The sequence below is a fragment of the Lichenostomus cassidix genome, chromosome 1, assembly GCF_008360975.1.
Source record: "Lichenostomus cassidix isolate B80296 chromosome 1, HeHo_3.0, whole genome shotgun sequence".
Lineage (NCBI taxonomy): Eukaryota > Metazoa > Chordata > Aves > Passeriformes > Meliphagidae > Lichenostomus > Lichenostomus cassidix.
In genome coordinates, this window is record NC_139479.1 from 30,350,478 (window position 1) to 30,376,191 (window position 25,714).

The 25,714-nt window shown below is 43.3% G+C and overlaps 3 protein-coding genes across 8 annotated transcripts; 2 read left to right on the forward strand and 1 right to left on the reverse strand.

Annotated features, from left to right (window-relative positions):
- Positions 1-870: 870 nt before the first annotated feature.
- LOC146444446 (uncharacterized) lies at positions 871-2,723 on the reverse strand. Its single transcript, XM_085049388.1, has 4 exons — positions 2,688-2,723; positions 2,465-2,553; positions 1,375-2,374; positions 871-1,147 (listed from the first exon to the last, which is right to left on the reverse strand). Exons 1-4 carry the CDS (start codon positions 2,721-2,723, stop codon positions 1,127-1,129), a joined length of 1,146 nt encoding a protein of 381 aa, XP_084905514.1. The 3' UTR covers positions 871-1,126.
- Positions 1,918-11,944, forward strand: TXNDC9 (thioredoxin domain containing 9). Of its 5 annotated transcripts, none has more exons than XM_085054986.1 (5): positions 1,918-2,057; positions 3,539-3,755; positions 5,965-6,083; positions 7,962-8,216; positions 10,410-11,944. In XM_085054986.1, the coding sequence occupies exons 2-5, from the start codon at positions 3,567-3,569 to the stop codon at positions 10,525-10,527; spliced, it is 681 nt and encodes a 226-aa protein (XP_084911112.1). In that variant the 5' UTR covers positions 1,918-2,057; positions 3,539-3,566; the 3' UTR covers positions 10,528-11,944. The 5 variants fall into 5 exon arrangements, with proteins under 5 accessions (XP_084911112.1, XP_084911102.1, XP_084911139.1 ...); XM_085054976.1 differs by having other exon boundaries at positions 2,029-2,172; XM_085055013.1 differs by lacking the exon at positions 10,410-11,944 and adding an exon at positions 10,184-10,301 and having other exon boundaries at positions 2,029-2,172.
- Positions 11,945-13,823: 1,879 nt separating this feature from the next.
- On the forward strand, positions 13,824-25,138 carry LOC146444448 (lysozyme g-like). Of its 2 annotated transcripts, XM_085055032.1 has the most exons (6): positions 13,824-19,531; positions 20,733-20,807; positions 21,629-21,718; positions 22,774-22,970; positions 23,204-23,342; positions 24,033-25,138. In XM_085055032.1, exons 2-6 carry the CDS (start codon positions 20,765-20,767, stop codon positions 24,161-24,163), a joined length of 600 nt encoding a protein of 199 aa, XP_084911158.1. In that variant the 5' UTR covers positions 13,824-19,531; positions 20,733-20,764; the 3' UTR covers positions 24,164-25,138. The 2 variants fall into 2 exon arrangements, with proteins under 2 accessions (XP_084911158.1, XP_084911152.1); XM_085055026.1 differs by lacking the exon at positions 13,824-19,531 and having other exon boundaries at positions 19,560-20,807.
- The last annotated feature ends 576 nt before the right edge of the window (positions 25,139-25,714 follow it).

A 25,714-nucleotide genomic window follows, 5' to 3' on the forward strand; every position in this document is an offset into this window, starting at 1 on the left:
TGTAGCTTCCCTCCTGTTCCTCATGCAGCCCCCGAAAATGTTTAAGTGACACTCCAAATCTGTAGTTTCCCTCCAGCCCTCCTTCCCTCCCCAAGGGGACCAGGACTTCCCGGCAGGATTGTGACCCGTTTGGCCATGAAACCTGACTGAATAGCCAAAATTAACACGTTTGGAAAGATTTTACCTGGAGGCAAGTGGGACAGCTAAGTCAAAGTGGGGGAATGGAGAGGCTACGGGTGAAGTATTTAGGGAGCAGGGCAGCAGTACAGTGACCAGGCAGTAACTCTGGTGTGGGAAGCGCCCAGGACACCTCACCACTCCTCTGGGTGCACAAGACACCCTCCCCCAGCCCTTCACCGGGCTCTGCTGGTCCATCATCCCCAGCACCTCCCCGCATTGCAGGCAAAGCGTAACCAAAACTGTACCATCTGCCCCTGAGGTGACTGGCCTTCTGCCTAACAGGGGTCCCAGTAGGCAGCACAGCGTTTATGGCAACGACCAAATGCAGCTCCAGGAATGAGAGACACTCTCTGGCAGGGAACTCATCTGCCAGGCAGCAACATTTAACGCACAGTTAATTCCTTCCCCGCTTACCAGATTTTCTCAGGACACAAAGCTTTCCCTCCCACTCCCCTCCTTGGGAGGAGCCTTGGGAGCACACACGGCACCGTGCTCGCTCACAGGAGAGCCCAGGTCCTGCTGCTGCGGGGCAGGAGGAGGCGGCCGACGTTCACAGAGGGACAGTGTGGAAGTGAGGCAGCAACCAGTGAGGCAGAGGGGTTCTCAGGTGCAATCCCACCTTCTCGTGGACACGTTCCTCAGGAGCAAAGCGAGATGGAGCAGAAATAACACTCACAGGGAGCACAGACATCATTTTATGTATTTATTTAATAGGCTTTGAGAGCTGCATGTGTTCCTTTGTTGTCATCATCCTGCCACGGTAACTCCTTTGGTCGACAGAGCAAGGCTCACTGTTCTCTACACCTTTAAGCCTCAGGGTCACCACTTCCATCTTGCTTCGCTCCCTAGCACCTTAACTTCTTACTTCCCTCTGCCTTTACACAGCAGTAGCTCCTTATCAGTCTCTCCCACCCAGGTTTCTAGCCGACTGCAGATAAGGACGTGTTTATCTTTCCCCGTCAGCGCACTTCGATACCAGGGAGCCAGACTTCCAAGAAAAAAAAAAAGCAGAACACTTGTGTCGGATTTGTTGTTGGTTGTTTGTATTATTTTAAACACGCTTTACTATCCCATAATTTAAATCAGCGGATCTTCCCCCAGGAAGCAAAGCGGCGGCGAGCCCCATCTGCTGCAGCTCGGCTCGCGTTCTCGGTGAGCCCGCCGGAGCGGCACGGCTCCCGCGGCGTGACTTACCTCACGCCATCGCTCCGCAGCCCAGCCCCGCGGCTCCCGACCGCCACACCCCGCCGGGGCCGGCCTCGGCCTCACGCCCAACCCCGAGCAGGAGTCCCCCAAAGAGCAGCGGCAGCCGCAGGCGCTCCCACCTCCCCCTCCGCAGCACCCAGAGCCGCCTGCGCGGCGGCAAAGGGAGGAGCGGGGCTTGGAAGCAGGGGGCGTGTCTTTCCCCGCCCCTAACAGCGCGGCGACGGGAGGCGGAATCCGTGGCGCGGCCGCGGGCCGGTGCCGGGCGGAGGGCGGGTGCCGCGGGGTTCGGAGCTGTGGCGGAGGCGGGGATGCCTCGGGGCGGAGCTGCGGAGGTGAGGAAGGTGGAGCGGACACCTCAGGCGAGCCGCGCTCCTCCCGCGGGGCAGGCGCACTCCGGCCCGCGGCTCCCGCCCGCAGGTGTGGCGTAAGCACGCACGCACGCACATACGCATGCACGCGCGCCAACGGGGCGCGCGCCCGCCGGGCCGCGGCCAGGCAGCGTGTCTGCTGGAGTTCCGCGGGTGCGCGCGCGGCCCCCCGCTGGCGCGCGCGCCCGCTCTCCCGGCCAATCAGCGCTTCGGGGTAGTTCCGCGCGCGCGCATGCGCCCCGCCCCGCGCTGGCTCTCGCGATAGCGGCGGTGGGGCGCGGCCGGCGCGCGAGGAAGCGGAGGGTGAGTGGCGGGTGCCGGTGCCGGGATTGCGGTTGCGGCCGCGGGCGGTGACACCACCAGCACCGAGCCCGGGCAGCGCGGCGGGCGGCGCCCCGGAAAGCCCGTCCTGAGCCGGGTGGGTGGCTTGTCCGTGGCGTTGTGTGTAGCGGCTCCGCGGAGGGAGGCGCACGGCGCCTGCGCGGTGCCCCCGCCGTGTGCCGCCCCCTCGGCCGGGCCCCGGCGCTCCTTCCCGGGGCAGCGGCAGAGCCGCGTCGCCGCTGGCGTGCCGAGGCTCCCGGCTGCGTGGGAAAAGCCTCTTGGCACCCACGCTTCCGTGCCTTCAGAGCCGGGAGAGAGCTGGGCACCTCGGGTTGCAGTGGGGACTGGCGGGGGCTGGTCCTGTTTTCCTTCCTGTGTGCTTGCAGGACGAGCCTCCCTGTGCCCAGCGGAGCAGGGTCCCTCCGTTGCTTGCAGACCAGCTGGCCTCTGATCTTCGCTGGCGAGGTTTATATTCCCTCTGCAAGTACAAGAAGCAGAGTTTGTGGTTAGCAGCCTTGGGAAGAGGGAGGCAAAGCAAGGTGCCAGGCGTCAGAGGGAGTGTGGCAGTGACACGTGTGGGTAGCAGGCTGGGCGCTGCTGGTGCTGCAGTACGCCTGGAGTGCTGCCTGATCTTGGTACTCTGCCCATCGTCACTTAAAATGTTTATCGTGCCTGGGTATGCAAGGTGCTCACACAGCCAGTGGCGCTGGCAGTTCAGCTGCTTTGAAATACAGCCAAGAGTACCCGGGAACCCGAGTTCAGCACGTCAGATCCGTGGTCAGCAGGTTGAGAATCCGAGTAGGCTGATTGTGCACTGTCACCGTTTCAGATCTGTCAGTTACTACACTGATAATTTTCTGCAGCGTAAGTTTATTGGGGAGAACAGTTGAATGTGTTGTCACAGCCCTTCAAGCACCCTGGTTAGTGTTTTGTGTCTTTTGATGTGTTTGGGCAGGAAGAACTTTACAGAAATTTATTTTAGCTGTGTTTCTTCACACAGCAATTAGGTAGTGGCTGTTAAATCCTCTTGCTGGCTGCCATAGGTGGTGTTTGTAATAGCAATTTTCTAGTACTAATTAAAGCACTGTATTGGCCTGAAGCATTTGCTGTTGAGCACCTTGTCTTTCTTGTAGCTGAGGAGAGAAATGGTAATTCAGATTTAAATATGTTAATATGCCTGAGGGGCTTAAAGTAATTGCATTTAAGCTACTGGCACAAACTTATATATTGAGCATTGCATAGACTTGTTCTGAGGCATCTTATACCTCCTCCCAGCAGCTGGGAGCTTTCCAACTGAACCTTCTTGTTTCAGAATAGTTAGTAAGAACTATATTCTATCTACTTCTGTCTTCAAATAACACAGCTTTTTGTTTCTGTATGGTGTGAACTGCTAGCAAAGAGAGATCAGACTTTCAATTAAGTGTTTTTATAAATATTAATTCCTTGTATCACTGTTTCCACAGCTCTGAAGAGACCACTTTCCAGCTAAAGATGGCTGCTGATACACCTGTTGATATCCTCCAAAAAGTTCTGGAGAATGAAATACTTCAGTCAGCCAAGGTTGTGGAAGAACATCTGGATGCTGAAATACAGAAGCTGGACCAAATGGATGAAGATGAATTGGAACACCTTAAACAGAGGAGGCTTGAGGCCTTAAAAAAGACCCAGCAGCAGAAACAAGTAATTTCTGTCATACAGACTCTTGATGTGTAGAGTGTATCAGACTTTTTGGAAACCCTTGGGAAATTATATATGTTAACTAAGTATTTTGGGGTTGTTTGGTTGGTTTTGTGGATTTTTTCTTCTTCCTCTCTTTTCAGTGCTTATTAATTTTAGATTATCCAGGAAAGCGTCTGTCCATGTGTGCATGCTTTGTAACAGGGGGAGAGAGGAACCTCTGTGATTGTTACAATAAGGACAGGATATAGAGTCTCATACAGACATATGAGTGTGTCCATATTCACTGAACATTGCTATCTGGAACCATAAGCCTTGTAGACAACCTAATCATACGGCTTTAGGCTCCTTCTGCAGTGTCTTTCCTCTGAAGCTTCCTTATGGAACTTCTGGTTTGTTACTAACAGCATATAAGTGATATGTGCCCTCCTCTTAAGGTACATTGTGGAAGGGTGAAACAGGATTTTTCCTTGTTCCTGGGCTGGAATCATTTGTCACACTCTCTAAACAAATGAAATGTTGTCTTTGTATGACTACTCATTTTCTCTTAAGGAAAGTCTCCTTTGGGACTTGATATCTCATGTGAAATTGTGGTCTTTATGCTCCCTCAAAGCTCTTTTTGAACAATAGTTTACACCAAAATTTTGGTAATGTCTGGTGCAAGACCTGAATTAAAAGTAGGGAAGCTGTAGGTTTCTTATCTTATTCCATCTGAGCAAACCTGAAAAAGAAACAGACTGTGTTGGGGGAGAAGTGACTTGGCTGAAAGGAATGTGCTCTGGCTGTGATGGAATCCTTAAAAGCTCTTTAAAAGGCTTTGAAATGGGAATGCAGTGAAATGTCATGGCATGGTTGGGACGCTGGAGGACAGGCAGTGCCAGCAGCTTTGATTCTCTAAACATGGAAGTAGATAAAGTGGCGCACTGTTTGCTTGTCTTCAGAAGTTCAGTTTATATTTGATTCTAGTGTTTTCCTTTTTCAGAAGTCATAACACTTGGATGTCCTTGGATGTGAACATGTGATAGATCTCATACTAGAACTTTTTCATGTCATTTGGTATTAAGTCACTGTTCTCACACACTTTCAAATGCAAATGTGAAGTAGGACACTGCTCAGTAAAAGGAGTGTGCTGTCACACTATTCCAGAATAAAACTGTGCAGAGGGGAATTAATGCATAATCACTGTTGAGGGATAGGTGAGTTCTTGATTTGCATCATGATGACTTCTTCATATATTCACACTTCCATGAATTTTTAATGTATACAGTATTCAGGAGATTCTTTGTTCTATCCTAATTTAGCTTACAGAGTATCTTTGGTTTTCTTTGAAACCTTTTTTTCTTCACTCTGCTTAGACAAAACCACAAGATCAACAACAGTGATTTATCTAAATTTTTTTCCCCCGTTGAAAAAATGAAGGTTTTTGTCAAATTTTGTCATGCTGCACTGCTTCTAATCATTTCACTTAGTCTGTACTTGTTTTAATACACTGCAATTAACTTCTAGTAATATAGAGGTTGTGGTTTCTTTCCTTAAGTGTGTTTGTTGAAAATGTGGAAGATAAGCTCTTTAGAAACTGTATTTGTACACTTGATCAGACAATTTTTGAAGTTACCTCTAAATTTTGGCTTGTGACATTCCATTTCTCCATAGGTGTTATGGCTAATGGTGCACATGTGTTTTCTGAATGGTTTTCTGTGTGCCTGGTTCATGTTAAGATCCCTTCAGGGTATATTTGGTAGATAAACATCTGTCGCAGATGAGTTAGTTGGCTTTTTTATCAGCAATTTTTTTCATACAGTAAAACATTTAAAGAAATTTATTTAATTCATGTAATGACTTAAGTGTAAGATAAGAGTTCTTTGAGTGTACAAAAACATTTCAGAGAGAGTAGCCCAAGCTGTCAATTGGCAATTTTCAAATGCTGAAAGTTTTTGCTGTATTATTTGAACTAGTCTTGTCTTACTGAGAGGCTGCATTACAGAAATTTGTGTAGCTCTGTACAAGATTTGTATTTCCAAATAAGCAAGGTGTCTTGTGTCTTTTCAAGATGAAACTAAAGGGGAAGAAGTAATTTGTTTCTCCATTACTGTATGAAATGGTTTTCCACTGCAGACCCCCTCTGCCATTTTCTAAAAGTTGTAGAGGTTGCACAACAGATGAAGGGCTAACAGCCTGCATACTGATTACTTGCTTTTATGTTTTCCAAAAGGAGTGGCTTTCAAAAGGACATGGAGAATACAGAGAAATCCCAAGTGAGAGAGACTTTTTTCAAGAAGTCAAAGAAAGTAAAAATGTGGTTTGCCATTTCTACAGAGATACAACATTCAGGTATAGTAAATAAGCTGTGCTGAAGAAACCTTTTGTGTAAAGATGTCTGCACAAACAAATGTGTTCTTTTGTTTTTCAAATCCCACAAATAAATAGGCATTTTTTTAAATATTCACATTGCTTCATTATAGATCTCACTCACTTTTCAGGATATTTGAGTTTTTAAATGTCTTTTTTCCATTACAGTTAATCTGAACATGATTTGACAACAATTAATACTCTGCTACATAGTTAATTAGAACATAGATGTCTAACCTCTTTGACAATATTTGAGAGACTGCTGTGTTTCATTATTGACTTAGTTTGAGGCAGCCAGGTCTGTAAATGTAGTGACCATACAAGAGCAGCATTTCAAAAAGATGGCTTTGGTTATTCCAGGTAGAGATACTTCGGGTGGTTCTGGCAAATAGAAATAAAAATACAACCAAAAATCTTGTGTAGGCATCTTGACAGTTTGACCTTTTACTTTGAAAGGATTAGTTGCAGCTGCTTTTCCTTTGTGCCTGTGCCTTTGTGATTCTGTCACTTTTTTTAGAGTATGAGACACCTAGACCTGAGAATATGTCCTGACTCAGAATAGGAACCCAAACTAAGATGCCCCACTTCCTTGGAAGAATTTTAGAAGTTCTGGGTTGTGGGCTGTTCCTCACTGGGTCTCTCTCAATGTGTTCTGTTAAAATGCAGTTGCAAAGTAGAGCAGTTTATTGAAGGAGGAGCCAGTTGCCCTGGTTTTGGTTGATTGGGGGTTTTTTTCCCTCAAAGGTGTTATGTTCTCCCTAGCTTGTAGAATATAAACTGAAACAGCCTCCATGTGAGAAATTGAAAGAGGTCAAGGCTGGATTTTGCAGTGAGGTATTTGTGTCCTGTGTTTTCTAAGTGTTTAAAGCAGTTCCGTTTGGCTAGGTTTTACTCAAGAAGATGAAAGGGTGTCACTGCAAATAAGGTAGCTTAGAACAGGTTTGGTTCTTGTTTCTTGAATCAGCAGAATCTATAGGCTCAGACAGAAGAAGGGACTTCAGAGAAAGTGCTTTGTAAAATATGTCATGCTGACAACCAGCTTGAAGCTCGTGTTTTAGGTTTACCAACCACCATATCAAGTTGCTTTCATCTTTGCCCAGTCCAGCTTTTTGATCTGTTCTGTTCTCCTCTTGAGTTTAAGGACAGTCACATGACTGAGTTCATGCAGCAAAGCCAAACCACTTAGAGAAGACAATCCAGAAAGCTGAGGTTGCAGGTGACAAGTCCACAAATCTTTTCGATCTGACAAGCATTTTGAGCAGTTCGTGTCACTGTCCCATAGCTGGGAAACAGTAATTGTGTGCTCACTCCTATTCCATTGCAACAGTAAAGCAAAGTATATTTGCCTATAACACTACTGTGCAAAGCAGTCTGTGCAAATCACTTTTTTTCAATTACACTGAATTACTGCATCTCAGCTCTGAAGACAGTGGCTGCAAAAATGCAAAACACTGTAACATGTTTATAGTACTTCTGAAGAATTCTTCTATAGAGAAATTTTTCCAATTCACAAGCAGTGAAGCTGGAAGTCAGAAAGAAATGTCATCACTAAGTGCAAGCCTCAAGAAATGAGAGCAAGGCTTTCAGGTACATGGAAGGTAATTAGGAAGAAATTAGAGAAAGGGATGGTATAATTGTACAGTAAAGGTGCTCCAGGCTGTTCCTCTGTTAGTCATTAGATCCAGCTACTTCTGAAACATAGTTTCTCTTGAAACTAAACTCTCAATTACAAAGGCCATGTGTGAGTCTTAACATGCTAGAGCTATCTCTTTACTGCTCCTTTTAAACTTTGTCTCAAATGCATATTTTTCAGCTTATTCATTCTAACACTTCATATATTTTGGGTTAATTTTTCCGCAGGTGCCAAATAATGGACAAACATTTGACTGTATTGGCAAAAAAGCACATCGAGACAAAATTTTTGAAATTAAATGCTGAAAAATCTCCTTTCTTGTGCGAGAGACTGCGCATCAAAGTAATTCCCACTCTAGCACTAATAAAAGATGGAAAAACACATGACTATGTCGTGGGCTTTACTGACCTCGGTAACACTGATGACTTCACAACAGAAACCTTAGAATGGAGATTAGGCTGTGCAGATGTAATTAATTACAGGTAATTAAGTGTTTCATTATTTTTTTATTTTGAGATGAAGTGCAAAGAGAATGAGCTTGCAGACAGGAGAATCTGAAAGGTTGTAACTTCATTATGTTGTACGCTAAAAAAGACGTGAGAATTTAGTTATTTAATCTGTGTGCTTCATCAAGGGGAAGAGGAGAATCTCTTTGGCAAAGCATTGATACATTATAATGAGTGTTGCATTGTCCTTTTTTTATAGTAATAAAAATAAACCCAGTTCTTGTCATGAGGTATATAGAGTAGCAGTGATGCTCTGATATGGCTTCAGAGTCATGCATCTAATGTCATGCTCTAGAGCAGCTATAGATGCTTCATGTCACAGTTGCAATGCAGTGAAGTCTGAGCATTTTTGATCCACTGTAGAGAAAATTCAGTAAGTCATCCTTAAACTGCGTCTTAACATTACATACATGAATATACTTCAATGAACAGTACTGAAAAGGGAAAATAATTTGAAGATGTGTAAATAAATTAAGTAACCCTACAAGATAATCATCGCAAATGCCTTATTAAAGATGTACAAAACAAAAGGCAGTAGAATGTATCTGTCACTACAGTAGCCTAACTTCACAGGAGAATTATTTATCAGAACTCTGCTTTGCATTCCAGTGTGACTCAAATGTCATCTATTTAGGTTAATTTTGCTCTATTGTTTTGAATGTCTTTGGTGCTTTTATAATTTTAAATTTTATTACGTGTATTTATTTAAATGTCTAATTTTCAAGTTTTGGCAAGAAGTACTGTATCTTAGAGCCAAAGAAACTACTATTCAATTTGGCTTAGTAGCTGTTGAACTTCAGGTGAAATGACTGAAATTTATAATTTTAAAACAACTGCTATTTCCCAGTTCAGTAACAAACAAATATGCAGAGACAGCTTGGATGCATATTCTAGACAGCAACAGCCTTTTATAGCAGAGATCCTTCACTGAAGTTGTATCAAGCAGCACTGAATTTGCTAAAGATTGATATGTTTGCTTATGGCATAATTTTACTTCTACTTGACTCTACTAGTAGTGTGTGTTTGTTCTTAGCTCCTTGCAGAGCGGGGGAGTTGTTTGGTTCTTCATTGATTTTGGCAGACCCTGGCTTTGCAATGTGAGCCACATTTCCACACTCCCACTCTCTGGAGTGCCTGGAAAGGGCATTGGCCTCCTCAGAGCCTAGAAATAGTTCTTTTCATTCAGCCTGTGGGATAGCAGATGGTAAAAGGATAAACTTTTTTTAAGGGAAAAACTGTTCAGGTCAGATTATTTGCCCAAAATCAGTATTCAAGTGGTGTATTGACATACGTAATTAAGTATCAGTCAGTGAGCTGTATATTTAGGATTAATACCAGCAAGACAGTATTAACTTTTTTTTAATAACTACAAATTTCTAAACACTCCTCTGTAGCTAATTCCAGATGGTTGTAATTGTTCTCACTCACTGACACATGGATGCAAACCCTCACAGGTCATGTGAGCAAAAGCAGAGGACACCCTTTTCTGAGCAGTGGAGGACATTCCCCTCCTTGTGCAACCCTGCTGGAAGACAAGCAGGTGCTCCAGCTTTATGTGAAAACCTGCTGTTCCCTACAGGAAGCACAGGTCCATTCCCATGGACACACATGCTGTTGAGAGCCCTTGCAGGATCATCAGGGCACTCTGAGGTGTGAGTTCCCCCATAATCCTGTAGATGGAGTGCACTGTCCTGTGGGGAAGCTGCTCTGTCCAGCCCAGGCAGAGACAGCACAAGGGGACTTATGGCAAACCCCTGTTTTGACTCTGAAGTCCCCATTAACAACATTTTAGCTTTTTTTGTACTGGTGGCTCCTCAGCAGTTTTGTAAAGTTTCTCTGTAATTCCCTGGTTACTGTTTAATCTGACAGATGGTTATCTTTGGGATGATCAGTTTGCACAAAAAGCCTTTTCAGATAGTTTTTCTCTACAACTCCACTCACAGGTGCTGTTTACTTTCACACTCCTGTCTTAACTCCAGTTATCCAGGCCATTTTGTCCAGGATGTGCTATGCTAGCAACATCACAGTGCTGCTTAGGGTGGCTGTGGAAGAAAGTAGGCATTGTGTTCTCTTAGAATGTGTTTTTCTGGAGAAACAGGTCATTAGACACACTGGTTACTGTCTGTATGAATATGTCTTTAATCAACTTGTCTTACCCTTTTCCTGTAGTGGAAACTTGATGGACCCACCTTTTCAAAGTCAAAAGAAATATGGAACAAGCTTTACGAAGGTGGATAAGAAGACCATCAGAGGAAAGATATATGATTCAGATTCTGATGATGACTAGAAGAGCTGCCTAAATATATTTGTAAATCATCTTTTGTTTATGCGTGGTACATTTCTAAGAATGTTTTTTATAAGGCTTAATGCTTTTCATTACATCTGCACATAATTCTCATTTTTCTATACAGTTTTATACAACTGAGTCATAGCAGAAAAAAGCTTAAGTATTTTTTTTTCTCTTTTGAAAGTCATTTGTAATTTGAAAAACTTAGTCCTTCTAACTAAACGACATGGCAAATGATGAACTTAAGCCATTTGTCTTCAGTATTAAGTATATGAAATGTTTTGAAGTAACTTAGAAACAGCTGTATGAAGTCAGACCAAAGGTCCCTCTGGCCCAGGATCCAGTCTCAGTGGCTAAAAGGAGATGCACAAGGAAGAGTGAAAATAGGGTGACCAGATAGCAATGCTTCCAAAAATCTACTTTAAGCAATCTATGGCTTGGGGAACTCTATCTGAGAGCATTTGCTGGTAAAATAATGGAAGAAAAATCTCTAAATCCTCATAGTATCCAGGCATCCACATCATGTGGCAAGGAGGCCACAGTTTAACTGTGCTGTGTGAGGAACTACTTCCTATTGTTTTCATTGAAACTGACAAGGGGTTTTTTCTGTTTTTATTTATTAAAGGAGGTAGCAGACACTTAAAAAAAATAGATTGTTCTCAATCAGTTCCTCTTCTGGCTTATTTATCATTACTTATATTATCAGTGAAGCACCACAAAATTATTAGTAAAGAAATTGTGCATTTAAACAAATAATTGCTTATCTTATGGTGCCATATCATGCCATTGAATAAATTAACTGCATTGCACTATAAGTTGTAAAAACAGTCATAACTTCTGCGAATTCTGAAATAGATGGCCAAGAGAAATGCCCTTTTACCATCTATGAATGCTGCATGTCAGAGCTGATACAGCAGGTAATAGCACATAGCAACAAGCATATTGAAAACAGCCTTGTTCACAGATTTGTATCATTCTGTGGTTGTGAATGTGTGGATTTTATAGCAGATGCTTTGTACAAGAGAGTAGAATAGAGAAAAGTATTTGGGAGAAACCTTGATTGTTAAGTTTAGATATAGTGCCGCATAATGTGTACTGTTCTTCAGTAATGGACAGAATTTTCAAGAGTGATCTTCCTTGGACATAATGTAAAATTTCGGGCTAGGTGAACAGTTGATGAGTTTTCTTTTCATTTTCAAAAAAAAAAAGTAGTTTGCTTTGTGCTGAAGGACCCTTTTGAGGTGGTACTTTGAGTCCAGTTGGTCCAAAAAGCAGTGAAGTGGGTCTAGTCAGATTTGCTGCCTTGTAGTTGAGAACACTTGTGATTGGGCCAACCTAGCAATATATCTCTTTAACTTTAAAAAATTATATTTTATTTCTGTTCACGTACATTGAAATAAAATTATTTTAATTCTAATGTTGACTACTGCATCCTTTCAAAGAAGGAGATCTAGGTGCTGTGGATTAATTTCACTATTAATAAAGTCCATCAGAAAGGCTGTAGGAACTCTTTCTAGATTTCTAACAGGTGATGTAAATCTCTGTCTTAACATACAGGATCCCTTTGAGAATGCAATCAGCTTAAAATGTACACAGCTGTCTGTCCATTTAGGAGAGCATAAAGTAGACTTGCTTCATGTTGATCTCCCTTATAATGCACAGATTGTTTAAATGCATTAGAAAGTGCTCCTTTTTCTTTCTTTTTCTTCATCCAGTTGCATGAAATTTAGGAAACCAATGTTCCAACAGTATTTTTACAAGTGTCTTAGCAGGACTCATCACTGAACCCTAATTGTGGTGAATTAGGCTGTGGAAATATAAAATCACCTAAGTGTAGTTGCGTGCTGTGTGGAAATGCGTGGGCTTGTCAGGATTCCAGGACGGTGCGTTGTTGGCGGTTACTCAGTTCCACACATGAATAGCCTCATTACAAACTCAACGCAAATCCTACCTGGAGTCTGTGGTTTCATGTCACTTTAAGCTGATGATTTTTTCTGGGTTAATCTTCCTTCATCCTTCCTGGGACTTGTTCCTTCATCAGGCTTGGAACATGACCACACATACTCTAGTGCTGATACAAGGAGTTTGCAGGAATGTGTGGTTTGGGTAGAATCGTAGATTCATGGAATGGCCTGGGTTGCAAGGGACCTTAAAGATCATCTAGTTCCAGCTCCCCTACTGTGGACAGGGACACTCCTGCCATGGGTGAAAAGGGAAATTGCGACCGTTCATAATAGTGAGTTCAAAGTTATATTGAAGTAGCAATCTCCTAGATCTTCTCCTTCAAATCTTTACTTTCAAGTCTGCTTTCTGCGTGTTCTGTTTTGAATGAACGTTAAAACTGTTGCTGAATAATCTCTGGGTTACATCTCCCTCCTGCATATTACTTTGAGACGAACAATTCAAACCTGAAAATTTTATTTTTGCTGAAACCTAGAAGTTCTTTAAGAAACGGGAAATTTGTGTTGTTTGATTAGTGAGGAATAAATTGCTCTTCTGTGGTTGAGTTTAATGATTTTGCCATGCAGGTTAAATTAATGAATTGTCCATGACCATAAGACCTGGGACAGCAAGCAAGAAGTGTCATGATACATAGAGCACCAGCTCAAACAAATGTCAGCTGTACAGACTTGAAAAGCAGAAAGATTAACTTTGTCAACAGCAATCTAGTTGGCCATATGGTTGATAGATGAGATTATTATGATGATGATTCACAATATCTAGAAAGAACACAGGTTGCATGGGATTAATTGCTTACACCAGATGGATCAGATATGTGAGGACATGACTGACTAAAGTTCCTGAGCCTAGACTAATCGCAAAATGATATCTGGTCTGGCATGTGTCAGCCATGAAAGAGTGTTAAGACAACAAAGAGATGAGAAGTGTTCATGTATAGTTTTGGAAGTGATGGGGCTTATGCTTGAACTCAGCATAGAACTTTAATAATGATTAGTGCTTAAGTCTGTGCCTGATGCTTCTATGAAATAATAAAAGCATGAAGGTAATAACAGCATCTGGGTTGTTCAACTCTTGATGCTGAATTATGTGGACTCGACTGTACATTCTTTCATCACTGATTGATCCTGGGTTTTGCTGTGGTTCTCTTCAATAAATCTACCCAGAAGTGAAATGCTGAGTTGAACTTTGGGATCTAGGAAGTGTGAAGTAGTCCCAGAAAGAGGCAGGGTGAGAAATTCTGGAGAGGATAACAACAGAGTAGCTGCTCTCAGACCCCATTAGTAGGCTGCATTTACCTGCAAGCATCACAGGGGTCATGAAGGGAGGCCAACTCGAAAGATGAATTGATGCTCTCAAGTCCTCTGTTCTAAGTAGTCTGCTTTTGTTCTATCCCCCAGCTAGAAATTCTAAAATTAAGCCTTTTCTACAGAAATTTCTATAGAAAGTTTGGGGTTTGACCAGTACAGTTTCTAAGACAAGCCCTTTGTCTTCCAGGTAAGAGTAAAGCTGGTGTTCTCAATCCGTTGTGACGGATGCTGTCACTTTGTCTCCCACGTACACACACAAACAAGCACAAGCTGATGCAGAAATAACCTGGCTTTTTTAGTCATTGCATATACAACAGCTGTGTAATCCACTTTTTGAAAGGAAAATTTTGTCAGTAGTGCATTTATCTGTCTGTCTCTTTAGAGCAGCTGTATATGACAGTCTGAGAGTGAGAGTTACACTGTGGAGCTGAAGGAAAGCCTCTCTAGGAATCAGAAGGTTGGGATCTGTGGTGTTACAGTAGGCTACTTGAAAACTGTTCTGAGGGGTATGTTACCCCTGAGCCACCTTTAAAGGATAAATAGAGACAGGTTCCACCATATTTGACAAAAAAATCTCTACTCTGATAGTTTGTTCTTGGGTCATACTTCAGAGCATTCAGCCTGTCCAATATGATTGTGGTGATCCAAGACATTGAAGTCTGCCAGATGCTCATTGTTCCCTGTCCTCCTGCAGAGCACTGTTGTGTATCATATACTACAGAAGGGAACTTACACTCATACTTTCTTCATCAATTTAAAGCAACACATCAAACTGGCTAAAGCAGTACATAAGACCCCAGAGCATTGCCCAAAAATATCTTGTTCAAATCTGGTGAATTAAGTGCATGTACACTGAGAGATATTGGGTGTTTGTTGATGGAAAGGAAGTAGTTAAGAAAACTTAATTTCAGAGATCCTATAAGGTGCATAATCTAAGGCTACTTTTTGGGTTTTGATTAGTTGTTACAGTCATGGCTTGAGCTGCCTAAAATAAGCCAACACTGATCCCGTTGCCACGTAGCTGTGTCAGCTCAATGTTGAATCTGTGTTAATATAGTTTGCCTTTTGGAACACAGCCTGTTCAAGCATCACCCACCTGGTGGTAGGGCTTCAACATGTGACTCTTATAAAAGAGGTTTAAAAATTAAACCTTCACAAACCATGCAATCTCCAGTGACAACTGGCTTTTCCCAAGATGACATCATATGAAAATCAGTACACAGAACAACATTAATTGCTTTCCTGATCTACTTCCTCCTTGCTAATTATTCCTTTTGTTATTGCATTGCCCTAGAAAAAATTGCCCTGAAATAGTTTCCTGTTTGGTTTCTTGAATGTTAACAGTCCTCAAGGCTCTGTATCATTAATTCCAGGCACACAGAAATATTCTTAATAGTTGTCATCGAATCACAGAATGGTTTGGATTGGAAGGGACCTTAAACATCATCTAGTTCCAACCCCAGGCAGGAACACCTTCCACTAAACCAGGTTGCTCAAAATCCTATCCAATGTGGCCTTCAACACCTCCAGCTTCTCTGTGTAAGTTGTTTCAGTGTTTCATGGTGAAAACTTTCTTCCTTGTATCAAATCCAAACCTACCCTCTGTCAGATTGAAGCCATTCTCCCTTGTCTTATCACTACATGTCCTTGTACAAAGTGCCTCCACAACTCTTCTTTGCCCCCTCTAGGTGGTGGAATGTGCTGCAAGGTCTCAGAGTATTCCCTTTGCAAGGCTGAACAGCCTTGTCTGTGTAGGAGAGGTGCTCCAGCCCTCTAATCACCTTGGTGGCCCTTCTTTGGACTTGCTCCAGCAGTTGCATATCCTTCATATTTTGGGAGCCCAGAGCTGAATGTGTTACTCCATGTGGGATCTCATGAGACTCTAGTGGAGGGGCAGAATCCCCTCCCTCAGCCTTCTGGCCAAGCTGATTTTGATGCAGCCCAGACACAATTGCCTTTCTGCTCTGCAAGTGGACATTGCTAGGTCATGTTGAGCTTTTTGTCAACCAAAACCCCCAAGTCCTTCTCAGAGCTGCTCTCAATCCATTCATCCCCCTGCATGTAGTTGTGCCTGTGATTGCCCTGATCCATGTGCAGGACCCTATCCTGGCTCAAAGTTCAAATTACTCACTTTAGGGGATAGATCTGTCTTTAAGCTACAATATGAGATGAGCTCTCATAGGATCCAGTCCAGTGACCCTTTTGCTAGAACACTTATCCTACAGTAAAATTAAAGATTTCATTTTAGAGAACAGAAGGAAAATAGTTTTTTTCATCCCTCATAAACACTTCTGGCCTTAGTTATTTTATGTGAAGGCCAGAGAGATGCAGATTGTGATGTTATTTCAATGTTCATCTGCATTCTTCAGTAAGGCAAGGTAACTTGCCTTACTGGACTCTCAGCACTTGTTCACTTCTGAATACAGTGAAAACTGAGAGCATCATGTCTTACAAGTTTGAAGACGTGTAGATGTGGTGCTTAGGGATGTGGCTTAGTGGTGGAATTGGCAGTGCTGGGTTAATGGTTGGAGTTGATGATCTTAGAGGTGTTTTCCAACCTAAATGATTCTGTGATTACTTCCAGGTATACTAGATGTAACAAAGAAAAAATATGGAAATTTAATTATTAAACTGGGTGTGTCCCTTTAAAAGCTGGGAAGGACATCCCTAGAGGATTTGTCTGAGATGATGCTACAGATGCATCTTTAACTGGTCAGTTAGTGGTAGGTATCCAACATACGTCAGCAAGTGATGGGCAGCTTCCCTATAAAGCAGTTACAAAGTGTGAGAATACCTGATGTTACCTATAATTACATCCAAGACAAAAGGAACAACCTGAGAAATTCATCTGCCTGTCGATGTTATGAAATGAGTTGAACTCCCAATGGAGACAATAATTAATGTGGGTATCGTTCCAAGTAATTTTAGATGGTATTCTCACCACCCAGTGACATGTGATGCTCTAACCTGCAACCTGAAGGAGAATAACATGTGCAGCATCTAATGCTATTCAACGTGATGCCTCATTTTGATCACTTCTCCATTAAGTGGAATGAAAAAACTCCACTTGGCATGAGGGGGAAAAATGTAAAGTGAAAATCTGTAAGTAGGAAAGAACTGTTGTTACTGAACCTTGGTGTGCTTTAGATCTCAGGTGTGGTCCCTTTATGTAAGACAAGTGGAAAATGCTGTTGTGTCAGGTGACATTTTTTGTCCACTCTGCTCTCCCTTTACCTGAATGTAACAGTGTTATTGACAGATCACAGAGAAACCATATCCATCATCACTGAATGCAGCTTAATGTCAGGATGCCCATGAATACCAGGAAGCTTTCCTGCTTCTTAAGTTTAAGAAGATGCAGTTACCATTTGATAAGTGAGTTCCTCCTCTTTCCTTGACTTTCCATCCCCTCCCTCCCAGTCACATGCTGTGCTGACCAAACCCAGCACAAGTAGAATAGGTATTGGCACTGTAGTCCTGATGCAATTTTCCAAATTAAATCTATCATAAAAATGAAAAATCGTGCTGTACTAGTGACAGATGCAACCCACTCTCATTAAGTGGCTCATCTAAATTCAGTGCTCTGGGTTTACAGCCCCACAAAGACCTTTGAGCAGAAGATGGTGTTTTCTGAGATCCTGCATCTCTCGTTACAAGGTGGTGTCTTGGACACATGCACTGGCTAAGAGCCTTGTTCCATTCAAGGTATATGAGCATATCCATGTTTTCACAGAGGCTGGCTACTTTTGGCTTTTACTCTAAAAGGCAGTCACCAAATTTTGTGTGGATAAAGAGGTTTTTAGCAAGAAAAAGTCCACTTCATAGCTCTGCTAAAAATATCCTCTTATTTGGACTTACAGTGGAAATTGTGTGAATACAAAGAATCTGTCCCAGGGACCTAAGAGCTTATAGCAGCACAGATAAAAATACTTGTATTTCAAACATAACATCTACTACTCAAGGAGTACATAATGAGCAATGCAATGCAGAGGAGGAATTAAGAATTCATGTGACTCCTGTGAAATGTAGAAAAATGTGATTACATGGGTAATAAATGAAAGAGAAAATACATAGCAAATACAAAAGGTATGTAAATTCAAAACCTTATCTGTAGGATCATCAGCAAGTGGACAACACATTAGGCATTAAATCTTACCTAAGGCCAGAGGCTACTTCTCAAGAAAAAGCCCCAAGTCATCAGCATGAACACAGGCTCAGTGACAGAGGAACATTAGTTTTTTGTCACTAAAATGATGCTGGTTTTATAAAACATAACTGGGTGTTAATACTAAATTGTTGTAATCTATTTGAGAGAATACATCTCTTTCTAATACAATTGTCTTGTTCTGTAGAGAATAAATGAATATGTCTGTTGGGTTTGTTGCCATCAAGCTGTGCACTGTGAGCTTTTCCCAGATAATTTCTTCTGGTTTTCCTCCCCTCCAGCATTTCATCAGTCACTATTTCCTTTAGAAGTCATAAAGCACCCTGTGCATGTGGTGTTTCCATTTTCTATGTGTTAAAGCATGACAACACCACAGAGATGCACAGCTTACATGACGTCAAACTTTACCTTCTGCTATTTAAAATGTTAAACCCCAGTAAAAGGATTAACTTATAGTCTACTCTGAGATACCACAACGAGATGTCAGGTTTGCATGTGAAGAATAATTGCCTAGCCTTGTTGTAATCTTTGGGAAGATTTCATTATGGGTTCAATATTTAGGACTCACCTTAATTCTTATCCCAAACTTCCTGTAACAATGCCTGGTTTTGAACATGGTAATTAGTATCTGGCCAAAACAGTATTTCCTACCTGCCACATCTCCAGCCCAAAAGAGCAACTGGAATAGATAGATTTGTGATGCATTAAATAATGAAGAGAAAGCTACCAGAAGAAAATCTTGCCTTCCTAGCCTCCATGCATGCTGGGCAGTCTTGGGAAGAGAAAAATGTAAATGAAACAGGATTGAAGGGCACTGGTCTCTCAGACTGTCTTTCCTCTCCAAGTGACTGAGATGTTTTAGATATGTCAAAAGTCTCTTGGCTGCAAAGTGCAAGGCTTTCAGAGCCCCTCTATATGTCCCCACTCACTTCAGCTGCTGAGAGACTAGTTTCCTTCCTCCTAATTTCTGCTGCAACATCCTGCATTCCCCAAATCTGAAACTCAGACCATGCCTCTGCTCTCAAAGTAGTTACATGCCCATCCTGCAGTAGGTTTGCTGTAAGCAATGAAGTGGTTGAATGATTTTCCTTAATTGTCCTTGTTAAAATTCGTATGCAGGTATGATACTTAATTAAAATCTTACCTATCTGAAATCCCTGAGGAAGCAAGACCAAAAAAATGCTCCCAGAAATATGTCCAGATGCAAAGCAAGGAGAGGACTACACAGGGATCTGATTTTTGCCTGGCCTCTGCCACTGATTCACTTCAATAGTTTCTGCAAGTCATTTATTGTGCATCCCAATGGGCTTATTGATGGAGGAAAACCAGTATTTATTTCCTTTCACAAAGTTGTCCTGAGTCTGACTAACCACCACTTGTGCAAATCTTTGGATGAAAGAAATCATTACAGTTCTAAGCTCTTAATATATATTACTTATTGTAGTTTAAAACAGTCATCACACTAGGTAGAAATTAACATTCCAAAGCCCATAGGGTGGATACCTTTTCCTACATATATATATAAAAGTCATCAAGTGACCTGCCTCAGAGGAAGGACAGCTGAAGACAGGTGAGTCTGAATTCACTCATAGAATATTTATTTAGAACAAGAAGCCTTGATTTTGTTTTGATTTAGCATGTTGCCAATGTTGTGATTGCCATGCTGTTTCTACTTAAGGCCTGTGAGATGTCCTTTTTGTGATGGGAGTGAAAAAATCTCCTGCATGTGGAAAGAGCTACATCCTGTAGCTTTCAATAGGGACCCAGTTGGATATGCCATTGAATGAATTGGTGTTGGGTCAAGCTGTATTGATCTGGGCTCATGAGTACTCAGTGTCAGTGTTAGAGCTCAAATGGAGCTACTGAATGTACCCTGACTTGGCTGTGGGCATTTGCTGGCCTGAATAAGCTCAGTCAGGACAAGGGGGTCTTTCCAATGATACCAGTGGATTGTTTGTCTTTCTGCATCCATGCAGTCTTGGTTTGCAGTAGAAATACAGGCTAGAGAAATGTTATTAAAACTGCTAATGTATTTTCAGGTGTTAACAGGATTAGTGTTAATTGCCTACAAGACTTGTGGTGTCTTTTGTGTTTAAAATCTTCTCAGGGGAAAAAAACCACCACATTTGTAAGCCATAAAAGCTGCTCAGTTTAAAGGTGTTCATCAGCAAGGCAAATACAGTCAATTTTTTTGTGTGTAATCTGATGACATTTTGGAATTTTATTAATAGACACAACAGATACATTTATTAGTAAACTGATTATCTACCAATATCACACAGGGAAGTATTATTTCTCCAAATAAATCTCAGAGTTGCCTTGCATGCTCTTAGCAGAGAATTAAGGGTCATATTGCTTGAATTTTGAAAACAAGTTTTTCCAAAAGCCAAGGAAAAGTGCTTTTTGAACACAGAGGCAGGGGTTGTGTGCGCTTTGTAGCACATTAGACTTCAAATACCTGTAAAATTAAAGGTAGTGAACATTCTCATCATAAAGACATGCTATGGGGCTTCAGGAGGGGCCATGGGAGCAAGCAATGAGAACTAACGGGAGCTAAAAAGGTACCTGCTGGTTCAGGCTGCCAGCAGGGACCTCCCTGATCCCTATCTCCCCAAGGGGAGAAAGTACCTCTGCTGCCCAACCCCTCCTCAGCTGTTGCCATCCCTGTCTGGGTGCCTCAGGGTGGGAGCTTTTGGCATACCAACTTTGCAACCGTGCTGTCGAAAATCAGCACTGATTTCTTCATGTTTTGCAAACCACTGTGTTTCCAGGTCTCCTGGGACAGCTGAGGAGAGCCATCGCCATGATCCCCGCCCTGCTCTTGCTGGGTCTTTCAGCCCTTGTCGGTGAGACAGGTTTGGGTTGCTGTCAAAAGCACACTGGGAATTGTTTGCAGAAGGACCATGGAGAGGAGGTGTGCAGTCAGGCCTGAGGCTACCTTCCTGCATGGCTCTGTAAGACCCTGTGTGGCTGAAGGTCCTTGGCTGCTGTATGAGGCTACTTGCTGCACACACATGCCTTTTAAACTGGTACATCTGGAGTATGGGACTGAAACCAAGGTCACAGACATGTCTCCTCTTGATTTTCCCAGCTAACCTTATGCAATCTCCCTGCCTGCTCAGAAATGGTCTCACAAAAGTGGCAAGTTGTTTGATGGAGTCTATTTGTTCCTCAGTTACTGGGGAAACAGGGTAATCTTCCCAGACTGAGGCAAGCATCCTCCTGAATTAATTCCTCACCAAGTTATAGAGGGACAGAGGAGACAATCCCAGCCAGTGTGCTCAGATACCCCAGCCATCATCTGAGCAGTTCCAAACACTGGGGAGCATTGAATGGGAAGAGCCCTCTGCAATAAATGCAGAGGCTGTGGTTCTCCTCTCCCACACCAGCCTTCAGACCTAACAGGGCAGGTGCATATTCATCTAAACGATCACTAGAGCCATTTGCTTCAATATTCAATTAGAAAAGAACCAATTTCTGTTCTCCACCTTTCTTTGATAACATTACTGATGGAGAGCAGTGGCAACCATGCAAGCAGAGCCAACACAAGGGGATGTGGATTGCAGGTCTGGACGACTCTCTCATTCTTGACTGTTGGCACTTGCAGCACTTGTACAATACTGCTCTGAGATCTTATGTGTTCAAACACCTCCATTCAATATTTCAGCTCCTGCCGTGAGTTCCAGTTGCTATGGCGATATAAGTGCTCTTCAAGTCCCCACGATCACCTGCACACCCGTAAGATCCTCTGACTGTGGTATGTATGATTCACTGCTCTCCATTTGTCAACCTGTTTGTACCTGACAGATGCTTTACTTTCTGTTGTTGGCAAATTAAATGTGGTGCAGCTATTCAACTAGCCGAAAGGGAGAAAACAACACTTCCTCTCCCAAAATAGCATGTGCTGCGAAGCCTCCAGACCTGCTGGGAAGTGGAAGGACAAACTTCAGGTCCCATAGTCAGAATATTCAGCCTCAAAGCAAAGGGAAACAGTACCACCCCATTTCAGTTAGAACAGCTTCTTCATCCACCAGGATTTTAGCATCAGCCTCCTCACAAAACCCCAGGGCCTGCCTGCTCCAAGGGTAAGAGGCACAGAGCCAGGTCCTGAGTGCTGCATGTTGGCTGAGCTGGCCAGTGCTGACCTGCCAGAGACATACTTTACAGGGGGAAAGTCCCAGGTGTGTAGCCATCCTACCTCTGGATGACTCTTTTTTGGTAACTCCTTCACATTTCTCTCTTTCTTGCCTGGTGTTAGTCCCCTGTGTCACCACACAACTGACTACGTCATGTTCACACTGCTGCTAACTCCAGGGATTTTGCCATGTTCCTCGGAAATAGGCTCTTCCAGGGCAGACACCTGACTGCGGGTTTTCAAGCATAGATCTGAACCTACTTGCTTATTTTCAAACTGTTCCAAATTTGCTTTAAAAAAGCCCCAGATCTGTATAAATAGAACATAGCTGTTACCGCAGTTTGGCTAGCCAGTAGTAACATACCCCTCAATTTTTTCAAATCCAGTTTGAAACTTCAATTTTCTGACTCCAGAGGTGCAGCAGGAGAAGAAGACCACACATGTGTGGTTCCACATCCTAAGAAGCCTCCCTGTTCCCCATGTCATTCTTGGGTACTGGAACAGCAGCTCTCTGCCATGGTCAGACCCAACAGGGCCATGCTTGTTCTTCAAACCTCACTGTACTACCCGGTGTAGATGCAATTTCTTAAAAACTTGAGTTATTCCTTTGACACTCAAGGAGGGAGCAAGGGGTTTGGACAGGGGTGTGTGTAAGTCTGCCTTTTCCTATGCTGCAGGATATGCCATGATACGGAGGACTGCTGAGGCAGACCTCGTGCGCCTGAGGAGATACGAGATCCCAATTAGGAGAGTAGCCAGGAACCTGTGCTTGGAGCCAGCGCTCATCGGTGCCATCATGTCCCAGGAGAGCCGTGTCGGCCTGCTCCTGGACGACGGCTGGGACCGGGGACGGCAGAGATACGGCCTGATGCAGGTACACCAGGGTGATGAGCATGAGTAACAGCACAGTAATGTAGTGCATATCCCAGGGCCTTCCCTTAGCAAAAGATTGTTCTGTGTTTGAAACGCTGCTTTATTGCAATCCCTCTGCATCAAAGGTTGTGCCTAAGTGTTGTCCTGTTTAGTTCAATGAGTTGCAGCCTGGGAGTGCAATGAAGATGGGGCTGCATTCAGAGGGAAACCCATTTTCTTGCTTGTCTTTCCCAGATCAGCAGGCAGCAACTGCAGCCTTATGTGGCGTGGGATAGTGAAGAACACATAAATCAGTGCTCAAATATCCTGGTTCTTTCCATTAATGAAGTACGGGCAAGACATCCTACCTGGACCTGGGACCGGCAGCTGAGAGGTATGGGATGGGCTTTGTCCTAGGAAGGGACAGACTGATGGGAGTGCTGTGTGCTTGTTGGTGTTGCTTTTAAGGGAAAAAGAGCATCAGTCTGGCAGATTTTATAGCTACTCTTAAAAAAAAAAAAATTTAAAAACCCAATCAAATAAAGAAATCCCCAAAGCCTCAAAATGAAAACCAGAACCAGAGTTTTCAAATTCAACAGAAGCAGTACCAGATCAGCAGACTGGCAACGAGAAATGGCTTCTATATGGATAAATAAGACTGAGGACAGCAGAAAATGAGGCATCACAACACAACAGGATTATTGTGGCAGCCTGTTTTGTCCAAAAAGCTTGTGAGCCAGGTTTCTAGTAGTCTGTGCTATCTGTGCGCTGGTTTGGTCATCCTATGCTATTTCTTACTCTCCATTCCTTGCTCTGGTACTGCCTTTCCCTTGCTCTGATTGCACCCTTTTCTACAAATAGTGCTACATTTCCACCTGCATTTGGAGAGAGTCATGGGCTCCTCCCTATAGCAAAAAAGATTTTACAAAGTCAGTCACTTTTCAACAATAATGCACAACTGGCACTTTGTCAAGCAGTTGTGATATTTGGTGAGATGCATGGCCCTTTTTGCTGCAAATCTTTGCTCTTATATCTCTATTTCTTACTTACAAGTCCGTAACAACTCGTTCTTAACTCTTTCCAGGGGGACTCTGCACCTACCATGCAAAAATGGGCAACCTCCAGGTCTACGAGGCAGACCCATGCAGCAGAGACTACAACTACGCCAACAGTGTGATTAGGCGAGCGCAGTACTTTAAGAGAAACGGGTTCTAAGTCATAAACCCCCCCTGCCACCAAGCCTCCACTCTGCACAGACTGGCCCAGCAGTAATTGTAGTACCCAGAGCAGTTCCCCAGGTCTCCTGGCAGGATTGATGCTAGTGGCATTGCCAATGACACCTTGCTCACTCCAGCAAATCCCAGCTCCCCTCTCACTGATGGGCAAGTCCAGCACTGCCTTCCAGAAGACCCCCAGGGATGAGATACCACAAGCTCAGGGCCCTTGAAAGGCAGATGGGGACAGACCAGCAATGTTTAAATTTTGAGTGAGGAAGGTGACTCTTTCTGTGCAAAGCTGAACCCCAGGGCTGTTTGTGCATCCACCAGACATACCCACACAAGCAGCTCTTCTCTCAGCTGTGCTATTCCCATCTGCATTCACCTCCTTCCCTCTCCATGGCCAATGCAGGGGATGAAAACCCTAAGTTTTCCTTCCCTTGGTGCTGCTGGCTAAGGGGCAATGAAGAGACTTCTGACTGAGCCTTTGGTCACTGCAGTAGCTGAGCGTTCCTGTAGCCAGCCTTGAGGGGGACAATGTTAAACATGCATTGGTTGGTCTCCTGAGTCCATGGCCATGGTGCAACTGGGGACCTCTTCAGTGCCTCTATATGGAAAGTGCTGCAAGTGCCACAGCAGGCATGCAAGATGCCTTTTCAGCAGAGACCAGCCCTTGGAGCAGGAGTCAGCCCTGTATGTACCCACCCCAGGAGCTGTATCACAGCAATAGTTTTGGTAAAAAACCCACAACCTTTCCTGCTTTAGCTTTGGCACATTTATGCTGAGTTTCCTCCAAATTTAAAGCATTTCGGCATCTGTCCCTCTGCCAGGAATCCCCATTTCTAGTAGAAATTAATGAGCTCTGGGCCTATAAGGTCTGTTTGAAAGTGGATGGATCTCTTGGTGCCAATTTATTAATTAGAGAATAACTATGAGAACAAGAGAGAAAATAAAAATAAGTGTTAAATCCCAATGTTTATTTTTTTCAATTTCATGGGACTCAGTGGGTAGCAATTTACAACTTGAGTAAATAACCTCATTCAATACTCTTCGAATGGGTTTAAAACTCAGTTTGAGAACAAAGAGAGGAAAATGGTACTGCAGACTGGATAGGTCAGAAGAGCTGAGCCTGAGCCCAGCCACTGACCCAAACTTGTGAACATGGGAATAGGGATGTTCACATTTAGCCTTTCAAATTACCATTTTGGAGGTGTCAGGGCACTTTTCTTCCAGCTGTCACCATTGCTGATGCAGAAATGGTGTGCCTGGCAGTCTCTGCCGGGCAGCAAGGGGCAGTGTTGGGCTGCCGGGAAGGGTCAACGCAGGCAGCATGAGAGCTGGTTTGGAGACAGCTTTTGCAAACACAGCAATTTTAATGCTGTGCCCTTGTCTTGCCAGTCACTCATCTGCTTACCATCATGGCAAAGACTCTGCATGATTAACATATGTTACAAGCAAACTAATTTTATTACCTCCGGAGACCAGAGGGAACTCTAGGATGTCTCAAATGTCCCTCATATATTTTTTTTAAGACTACCATAAACAGTTT

What these genes read in the sequence shown, in the direction of transcription:
- LOC146444446 (XM_085049388.1), bottom strand. Translation starts at nt 2,723, where the DNA reads ATGGGCAGAGTACCAAGATCAGGCAGCACTCCAGGC. An exon ending in GATCAGGCAGCACTCCAGGC is followed by an intron (nt 2,554 to 2,687) that starts GTACTGCAGCAC and finishes TTGTACTTGCAG; the next exon opens with AGGGAATATAAACCTCGCCA. An exon ending in CGCTGGGCACAGGGAGGCTC is followed by an intron (nt 2,375 to 2,464) that starts GTCCTGCAAGCA and finishes CCGGCTCTGAAG; the next exon opens with GCACGGAAGCGTGGGTGCCA.
- LOC146444448 (XM_085055032.1), top strand. Translation starts at nt 20,765, where the DNA reads ATGATCCCCGCCCTGCTCTTGCTGGGTCTTTCAGCCCTTGTCG. An exon ending in GGGTCTTTCAGCCCTTGTCG is followed by an intron (nt 20,808 to 21,628) that starts GTGAGACAGGTT and finishes TCAATATTTCAG; the next exon opens with CTCCTGCCGTGAGTTCCAGT. An exon ending in AGAGATACGGCCTGATGCAG is followed by an intron (nt 22,971 to 23,203) that starts GTACACCAGGGT and finishes TGTCTTTCCCAG; the next exon opens with ATCAGCAGGCAGCAACTGCA.
- TXNDC9 (XM_085054986.1), top strand. Translation starts at nt 3,567, where the DNA reads ATGGCTGCTGATACACCTGTTGATATCCTCCAAAAAGTTCTGGAGAAT. An exon ending in TACAGAGATACAACATTCAG is followed by an intron (nt 6,084 to 7,961) that starts GTATAGTAAATA and finishes ATTTTTCCGCAG; the next exon opens with GTGCCAAATAATGGACAAAC. An exon ending in GCAGATGTAATTAATTACAG is followed by an intron (nt 8,217 to 10,409) that starts GTAATTAAGTGT and finishes CTTTTCCTGTAG; the next exon opens with TGGAAACTTGATGGACCCAC.